At 37.7% G+C, this 10,330-nt stretch overlaps 1 protein-coding gene across 1 annotated transcript in view; it reads left to right on the forward strand.

Annotated features, from left to right (window-relative positions):
• Positions 1-7,396: 7,396 nt before the first annotated feature.
• Positions 7,397-10,330, forward strand: part of Smp_181130 (hypothetical protein) — a gene marked incomplete at both ends in the record, with an annotated part of 12,319 nt that continues 9,385 nt past the window's right edge. The window contains one exon of the mRNA XM_018795802.1: positions 7,397-7,857. Within this exon, the coding sequence (XP_018650078.1) occupies positions 7,397-7,857 (461 nt within the window). The remainder of the gene's footprint in view (positions 7,858-10,330) is intronic.

Genomic DNA, 10,330 nt, shown 5'->3' on the forward strand with positions numbered 1-10,330 from the left:
GTGCATTTCCACTATCCTACCAAAAATTCCAAGGAACTGTAACAGTATATATATATATATATTTACAAACCAATTACTTTGTCCTTAATAACTATACTATGTTAGTGCTGCTGAACGTACCCTTCGCAGAAAGCGCTTGATTGGGCATCTACATCAGATTACGTTTAGGTATGTCATTCTATTCATTGCCTACGAAAAATAATCAACTAGAATTACATGCACTTAGACGCACTGAACTTCATTAAAGTAGACGTTCAGAATCACCTTTTTAAATTTGTTGTTTATTGAGCTTTAGGACAGTTGTATGAAAAGAGACGAGCCAAGGCGTTACGCTATACGAAAATACGATACAGAACTATACATGTCATAAGCGCTGTCTTAAGGGTGGTAAAGATATTTGGGGTTCAATGAAGCTCTTTTATCGAATTCTCCTCCGGTATTTCTTTTTTTCAGTGGCACTGGAAAACAAATAAATAAAAATGTGAGACCATATCAAAGTACATTCATACATGTGTAGGGATCAAATGTGGAAAAACGCTGATATATATGTGAATATACAATGTGACAGCAAGAGGCGGAAAATTTTTGAGAGATTTTAGAAAAAATGAGACACAAAAGTGTATAACTTCATTAAAGAGCAACGAGTTTTTGTTCTTGCCACGATACTATGAAAAGCAGAGTACAACGACGTGGTTGTGAGAAGCGAAAAAAGGAAAAATATTATACGATATCGAAAATGAATTAGTCGTGCTATTCAAAAATTACGTGGGAAGATTCAGATAAACGTCAGTATATCAAGTGCGAGCTCACGTTTTAGTTCAAGTTTCACTCAATCAACTGAAAACTGTGTAAAGAGAAAGTAAGTCAGATGTGTCTGATTTACCATAAAACAAGAGGCCTGAGACGTTTGACTTTTCTACGAGTTAATATGTATTTTAATTTTGATTGTCGGGATAGTAGGAAATTATTTTAGAAAATAAATGCCTCGTCTTTCCTTCAGCTAAAGATGCCACAGAAATTCTGAGTTTGACAACGCCGCCATCCGTAACACTTTAATATTCGAAAGATCTCGGACCAAGTCGAATCAGAAGTCAGTAAAGAAGAGTAGCATGGTGTACCAATTAGTAATCTGATGCAGATGTGTGACAGACGGCCTTCACCTAGGGTGCTTCCATCAAATCTAATCAGTTCAGCTTCAATGGTGAAGAAATCCAGAACTATTTACTTTTTGTGGATTTATCTACCTCTACAAATCACTTCACCCGTAGCAATGTAGTGGTGTCTCTAAAGTGTGGTCAACCAGAAGTTTAAACACAACTAGCCTGCCGTTGGTAAACACTTTCTTGATTGGACGATATGTTCAGCAGTGTATGGTCATCTTTCCCTAACATTAGAGGCCATGAAATGCAACGAAGCACACACGGAAAGGCATGTTGGAGACAAGACAAATTCTTTGACATAATGGTATTAAAAAGCTGAGAGTACAATCAACAAATATTGGTGCACCTAAAATGAGATAAAATAAAAAGTTAAGCAATATCCGACATGCAATGGTCGTTTCAGCGTTTTCGAAACGGTGCAGTTCATCCGGAGCGCGTCGTTTAAAGCAAGTTATCAAAGCCCAGAGAAGTTTTGTCGTAGTCCTTGGATACCCAGGGTCGGGTCATAGTTGTGAAGATTGTGTCGTTCGATTGTTCAGAAGGAAAGTCGACATAATTGGGGTTTCCTTGTGAGAAAAATGCTCTGAGGCAGTTAAGGTTGATGTTATCAGTAGTCCCATTCTTATCTGTGGCATATTCTCAATGTTTGCAATGAAGAACTTTGAGGCGTCCTTTTGTATGCCATTTCGAGTGGTTGTCGTACTGAGTAGTGGCGTGCGAGAACGTGTGGTCTCAGTCGTAAGTTGGGTTTGACGAAACGTTAGTTGACTGTGAGTGTAGATCCATATATATTGGAGATGGCGAAGGACCGACAAATTCTCCTGGAAGTCGAAGGGTCATTACGCGAACGAGTTGTGTTGTATTGCACCCAATGTCAGCTTTCACTGCATTGCAAATAATAAGTAACCTGAGTGGAAGAGCGTCAGTCCACAATATACATTTGTAGCATAGAGTGAAGCTTCCAACTGTCTTGAAATCGCTCCACCGACTCGTTATCTGGTGAGTGGTAGACGATCGTTCAGGATTGTGTGGTCATTGTTAGTGTAGCGAAACAACGGAAAAGTTCAATTTCGAAGTGGCGTCCACGGTCTGCGGTAGTAGTTGAATTGCAACCGAAGCTTAATACCCATCATTTGACGAAAGTGGGGGCGACTGTTTTAGCAGTACTATCCTTGGTAGGTACCACTTCTCCCTATCATGTGGAACGGTCAACACACGTTAGTAGGAACGAGTATGCACTTGAATCTGATAGGAGTACTACCAATGCATAATCGAAACGAGAGTCTTGAGTTGCAAAATAACCTAATGAACATTCTTTGTCCTTAATCACCTTAGATTTCCAATAGTTAAATAGGAGCATGCCACTCTCTCACATCCTTAGTCATATTAAGCTGGAAAAATCATCGTGTTATGAGCGGGATGGTAATTCAGAAACGAGGATGAGATAGTTTGTGCAATGTATTGAGGATGTTGTGTCGATTATGTTTCGGCACGATTGGACGATCCCTACCAGTGGGTGTGTCACAAAGAAGAGTTTCTTCACTCGTTACAGTGTTTTTGATTCGTGGTTTCCGAGTTGTTCAAGGAAATTCCTGTTCTTACTTTCTAGCTGGCATGTTTAGGAGGCTCGATTCCTCAGAACTTGCCTCAGGGTTTTACACGAGACAAAGCATCTGTCACCGAATTGTTTGCTAGAGAATTAATTTGCATATCTGAAGTAAACTTTGAAATGTTTTCCAGTTGTCGATACTCTCTAGGGAAGTATTTTTTTAAAGACGAGCTGAAACAAAATATGAGAGTTCTATCTTCAGTCAAGGGAGTGCTTTCTCGTCCTTCAACAGAGTGTTGAGAGTGCTGTAGAGTACCATATATAACTGGGAGTCCTCTGGCGAAAATTGTTTACCTCGACTCTATGTTTTTCAACCATCTGGGAAGGAATTCGGAAGGTCATTTGGTGTTGAATACCCATTGTTATAATATCCCTTTGACAGTCGAGTCGGATACCTCTACATAGATACTTATCGATGTGTAGGATGTTCTAGAGAGCGAGAATAGTAGCGCTTGTGATTATTTCCTAAATCGTCACTGTTCTGTAGTTAGGCGTCGAGTTACGGTTGACTATGATCACCACAACAGGAAAACTACGTTCCAGTTGCTAGGTTAGATCCTTCCGTAGTCCAAATATCAGTAGGCATTTGAAGTTTGTAGTAATATGTATTTATTGGCGATCTCGTGTTATCAAAATAATACTGAGACAGTGCCAAGGTTTACGAACGGGACTACTGAGCGTATGAGAGTCCGTACAAGGTCACACAGAAACGGAAAGATGTCCTTCGGGTACACTTAAACAAACAGGTACAGTAAAACCATCAATAGTACAGTTGGTTATAATAGTTGTTTCCGTTATACCAGTCGTGTCCTCTTCATAAAATTAAGTCACTACAATTTTTCTATCGCGTTGTCATTTGAATTGGTGATTTTCTCATTTCCACGGAACTGGTCTGTTAAGGGTCTCACGAGACAAGCGCAATTCGGTATGAACCATTGATGAAAACGTACCAGGCTGCTGAACGTGTATAATTGCTTAACTATGATCGGTTCTGGGTATTTCAGAACCGCCGTCAACTTGCTTCTCCGGGGGAGAATACCTTGAGCACCAATTGTGTGTCTGAAAAAGTCCGGATAGTCATTCGTGACTACCAACATCTGAATATTTACAATAGTGCCATGTTTTCTTAAGTCACTTGAAAATAAAATCGAGAAGCTGTAGATGAGATCCTCTGTCCGGACATCTGGTCAAGCATATTTTGTGCTGGCGGGTATCCTTCCTTTTGTGGATAGAAGAAACAGACAAGTAGTGGGCAGGTCTATTTTGGTTGTGGAATAGGACGTTTGAAGCCTAAGGTTATCTTTTTTGAACATATGAAGCTTTTCAACCTCCAATATAAAATAATGGCAAATATAATGTCTACAAAGTGAAGGAGTGAATAAATACTTCAGCTACAATGTTTTTATACAGCTAAGATGTTTGAAGTAAACTCCCAATTAATCAATTCAAGTTGTTACACACCCACCAACGTTGGCGCACGTGAACTTGAAACCCTTAAATACCTCATTAACGAATCACTGAAAAGTTTATGCAGCATTTCTCAAACCGGAAAGCATGTGAAAAACATTGTAGAGGTTGAGGGGAGTGATAACAGAAGTTTTAGGAGTGTCTTCTGCAGTCCATCATGTACTCGAATTTGTTCTGGGCTAACCTTAGATTTTGAGGACTTAGTCGCCGTGCTTTGGAAAATATATATGGTCCTGTAGTTGTGATGCTGTTTTGCAACAATGCTGGTTACGCACGGTAGTTTTGCTTGCATATTGAAAAGTTCGGTATATTTGGAGAGTGTCTGTCTGATTTATGGATCGACTACATGTTTAGGTGTAACTGGGCATAACCTACAACTGGAAAACGAAGTTTCACAATTAGACAAAATGGCCCTCATCAAATATCAGTTTATGATTGACCCCCCGAATACGTAGCAACATTTCCGTTGCTGAACCGTGTTGCAGTTCAACGTTATGGAGGAGCTGGTCTAACCTTTGACGATCCATAAGATCTCTTTTTTAAGGATAGCTTCTTTTAAGATACCATAATGTTCAGAAACATCACTAGTAAACATACAATGTGTATTGTTCCCGTTAATATCGTCCAGAATTGCTCCTCCATTGTGATGGATTGTACACATGGGGCCGCCAAATCGTGCATGTGGAATTCAGATTTTGCATAGCGAAATCAAGCTTCGATATTATCAGGTCAGAATGGTACGAGATGAAATGTAAGGGGCGCAAGCGTCTTATCCTCTAATAGTTTGGGTGTCTGTCCTGTCATAATGAGGGTAAAATCTACCATCATTCGAAAGGAAAAAATCCGAGAACACAAAATGATATCAAGATATGGTAAAATAAAAAGTAAGATGTAGCTTTATAACGAGGAGCAGGCTCACAGTTTATGGCTCGGTGTGCCATGTCACGTTGGGCTCACCACTAAAGATGTAACGGATATTCGATGTTCGACAGCACTTTTTTCCGTAAAACCTCTAGAATCGAAGATTATTAATCCATCCAAATTAGAAGCCGATGATGGGTAACTTGCTGTTACGTTGAGGAGCGTTTGACTTAAGCCGGATAGCGGTAGGAAGAGACGCATAGCACGGTGTACGCGCTCGTGATTTGGTGCGAATGCGTGACTGAGTCATTAGCCAGGGTATTTTCATCCAAACCAATGAGATAAAAACCGGTGTCGAAGTTTTACGGAACTATTTAGTATGAGAATTTGATTACCACCTCAATCTTTTGGTTAAAAATATCAACGAACACATTACTGGAGTTCAAAGTTAAGAAAAACCATTGCAAAAAAGTGTTTATATCCGCTGTAAATCAGTTGTTGGAGAAGCTGGAATCTTAATGCAGTATGAAGGAATGGGCACATATAATCAAAACTGATTTATACTATTTGTCCCAAGGACATTTTATTTTGGAAGGCGCTGTAATTGTCGTGTACGCTGCAGCAAAGTATGTGTTGCGGATTTGTCTATTCTGTTCTAAAATAAGTACTGATTATTTAGGGATAACCAAATAAAAAAGGTCATGCATCTTTACGTGTTTAAATATGCTTGTATGTTTTAGCTGTCATAATGTTTAATCTAAATACAATGTAACAGTTTATTCCATGGTTAAGTCTTTTCCTGCCTGTTCACATGCCTTCAATTCATTCCTAAATAAATGATATTTCAAGGAAACAGCACGATTCCATAGAATAAGCGACTTTCAATGCAAAACCGAATTTCCTAGAGTCAAGCGAGAACTAGGTTAACTAAATAATTATAATAAGTATTTTGTTTTGTCCTTCATTTCTTCCCCTTTTGGTTTTCCATCGCTATGGGTGGTATTATTTTTATTCTTTTGTTTCGTTTTTATTTGATGCACTTCTATTCAGTTTGAATTGTGAAGTTGTGTATTTACATATTTCATGACCTTATATCTGTATGTTCACTTGGGTGCAATTAGGTAATAAAAAGTTGATAGGAACTTTATTTAAATATCTTATTAGTGAAGCACAATCTTGGATTCGAATGGTTCAGATTGGTGGATATCATGTAAGAAGTGGAATATCATCTGGGTAAAGAACAGGACTATTCATAAAATGTACATATAGTTGTATAAGATTAATGATATCAATATTATTAAAAGATATAAGATTGTCGTACTTTACCCTTCGTTGGATTAGTTAGTAATGTATCGTTGCTTATGACCGTCAAAAATTACCAGAATGATCACATTCGCCAAAATACATCGACTTTGAGTGCTAGGCATTTGTAAAATATACATTCGTACGTGTATAAAAGATTGTTTGACTATTTACTTGCGATGAAGTGTTTTGGCTTGTGCATTTCAGTCCGTTAAATTCTAAAATCTTGCGTAAGACCAAGTTCACTATTCACAACACACGAAACTATAGACTTATGTACTTATTTCTACGTCGGGTTTCTGTGCTTTTAAAGCTGATTCTGCAGTTTACTCAGTTTTTTCAGAACTCAGCATTAATTGAGCTTATAATATTTTAGATATCAGTTGGCTCTATCTGTAGGACAATTATTAATCATTGTATTTATTCACCATATAACGGTTTAATGAACTACTGTTTGTCAATTTCTCCCTTCAGAACTACAGTAAATCAGGATTAGACACCTAGAAGACTAGTTAAGAAGTTATCTTTTAGAATGTTTGATGTCAGAACAGTTATTTACCTTCAAGCTTAGTATCAATTCCATGTGTAATTAACGTGGCAAGATCGTATTTCTAGTTCTGTGGACGCTTTTTTATTTCAAGGAACCATATTGATTGATAAAAGACAAAGATTTCAGATAGGCGTGTAATATGTAAGTATATAAAGGCGTACTTGTATATTTGGTTTTAAACAACATAGTCACATGGGTTGTATGTATTGTCAGACTGTCCAAATGAGTAATTCATGTTAGTTCGAAGTTTGTAACTCAGTTTTCACGAAATATTGTATTTAACCGTTCTTAAATTTTAAGCTCTGAGTGGACTAACATTTTCGTTCTAGGCCCTGTATTTTCTTCTGTTTCGTCTTATATCATATATGTAGCGAATCGACTGGACTTGTTTGATTTATGTCGATGTAAATTCACACCACCCATTATTTATGTATTTTATTCGTCCGAATGATTTTCTATTTTGTTACAGAAGCTAGTCGGACTATGTTTCGTTTGTTAGTTCCTTTACGGTGCAAGTCACAAAATGTACCGAGAGAATTAAACTTACTGCAAAAGATAAGATATCCTTTATATTTTAGTTTCTCTTCTGGAATTTTATATCATAGTTTTAAGTCGCCAGATAAACATACTTGCCCAACTTTATTTGAGAATAAACACGAACAAAAAAAGATCACCCATCCTACTTTGGAAGATATGATCCTTTTATTCAGTGATCAAGACAATAAGTCATTCAATAAATTACCTAATGAAGCTAAAATGGACCGGCTATTGAGAATTAATCAAGATATTGAAGATGAGCTACCACTGTTCTTTGAAAAAACCCTTTTTAATGAATTACCAAAAAATTTGCTAGATTCTGATACTGTTGTTTATTATGAAAGAAGAAATGGTTCCGTCTGCAGATTGAAGTAAGTATACAACTTCTCTCCGAGTCATTTTCCTTTACTTGGAGAAAGCATACATTATATGAATTCGTTATTTGTAGAAAACGTTATGAAGTATAACTAGCTTGTTACCTATAGTTATCTATCAGCGATGTCTCAAAAGCATCTGTTGTATGTAACGAAACCCTTAGACTGTCAATGGTGTTTCCAGTAGAAGATAGATTCGAATTGTTGGCTGTGTACAACTGTGAATTTTGTACTTACATTCTACAAGACATCCATAGCGAGTAGTTGGTGATTCAGAGCTATATGGTTCAAAATCATTAGCTGTAGTGTAGATACTGTGAGTACTGCCATAACTTGTTATAGATTCTTTCTCATTTTCTCCCAGTTCATTACCGATATAAAATTATAACGTGGTAACTAGATGAAATTTTGTGTACTTGGCACTGAGTAACAATTTTCGTACAAGAACTAGTAATGCTGTCTAGTGTCTTGAATCAAAGTCGGTGAATCATGTCAAAAACCTGCGAATCAGTAGTTTGAGAATAAAGTTTTGTAGTCTTTAAGCCATTACTTCAAATGAAAAATACAGAACTTCACTTGGCCATTTCGATATTGTTTTCAACTGATTATTGATGCACATTATGAATGTAAGTTCATGATAAAAGGAATCTCCAAATTAATCGCTTTACCCCACAAACGATTTAATCATATACCTCAGTTTTATTGTTTCTGCTGACTTAACGTCTGGATGAATTGATTTACCATTTTTTAAAATATTCTGCTCTCATTTTCTACAACTTTATCGTGACATTTTCACTTTCAATCAAAATCTGATGACTGAAGTCGTTGTCCGTGTTTTAAGTGAACTAATTGTGCTTAATTATCTAGTGTTCTTGTCATTAGTATTTAACCCAACTCTCAATATTCGTCGTTTATTTACTCAATTACAAACGGTCTTTATTCATTGTTCTTCCAGAGAAGCCTTGAGTTTCCTCATCAATTATCACTATAGTTTTAAGAAAATTAATCAATCCATATAGGCATAACACAAAGCAGTCTATCGCTATGATCAGATTGTTAAGAAATTTTTGATGTCTTGACACCGAAACTGAAAAAGGCTTCATTTAACAGGTGTTCAAACGAATTTCACCGTCATTTTTCCAATTATTCCTAGCATTCTGTCTTACATAAATCCTGACATGGTACTGGTCCAAAATTGAGTCACACAAGTAAAATGATAATACTTTAAGAAAACAAAGGAGAAAAGGGTCATATGGTCAACCAATAAATAGACAAAAACGGTATGACGGGTTGAGTTTACTCAAAACGCACTCTAGAAAGATTTCTGTTAGGTAAGAGAGTTCATTTCACTTGTATGGAAAATGTGATAAACTATAGTAGGATAGCCACTGACTTTTCTTATGAACTACACCCGAACTCGCCTCAGCCCATTGAGTCGCGCGATCTCTGGGATCTCACTCAAGGAGTTATGGTGAGCCCGCGAACGCCAATCCTTTTCACCTATCTTCGATACCGTGGGTCTAAGTTATGAACTGACAACCTCTCTGCCTTCGCCACGCAATCTCAGCGTTGAAAATTAGCGCACCATGTGGAATTCCATAGGATGACATTTATATAGCGTGAAAATGCTGTCAACATCAGTGTTTCGAATAGGTGACATCAACTAAGTTATCGTTAATGCTCCTAACCGCGGACCAAACTACGATGAAACTAATATGATGAACGACTGGTTATATATCAACACTGTGCTGAAATTTGGTTGTAATCCACACAAGCTGCGAAAGGCGGCCACTGTTATCTGACCTACGACCATTGGGTCTTCATTGGCCATTGTGACTCTGTGCTTTGACCCCTGCCCTGTGTATTTACGTCCCCGGATCACCCCAATGTATCTATCAAAAGCGCTTTATTAAAAAGGCTATTTGATTGGTATTAAATTTCATATGTTAATCCGAACCATCGCTGTGTAGGCAAGTTCTTGATTTGATAAAGCTTTCTAGTCCAACAGTATATAAATGATTATTCACTAGTAATCATCATATTGGGATGCTTCAGCTCAGTTAATTGAACGTTAACAGACACGGCTCGCAATAAAAGCCAGTGACGGTCATGCTATAGTTTTCCTTAACGTTCTTCATAAAAGTGAGAACTTCTTTGCTTATTCACTTAGTATTGTTTGTTTGGATCTTCCCATCGATGTGTTTAGGACTGCAACTGGTCAGTCTCTAATTGGCATATGTGCATACTGTGCGTATTGCCTCGATATACCTTAATTCACAAGCATGGTAAGCAGAGATGGATAGTGGCTAGCAGTGGAATCCAGGACGCGCGTTTCGTCCTATTTGGGACTCGTCAGCTGGATGTACCTGCATCTCAGAGTTGATGTTCACTCTGGGACTCGAACCCAGTACCCTCGCATCAAACGCCATCGCGTTATCCACTCGGCCACTGAGCCCTGATAGCCACTTGC

This window comes from Schistosoma mansoni, chromosome 2 (assembly GCF_000237925.1).
Source record: "Schistosoma mansoni strain Puerto Rico chromosome 2, complete genome".
NCBI lineage: Eukaryota > Metazoa > Platyhelminthes > Trematoda > Strigeidida > Schistosomatidae > Schistosoma > Schistosoma mansoni.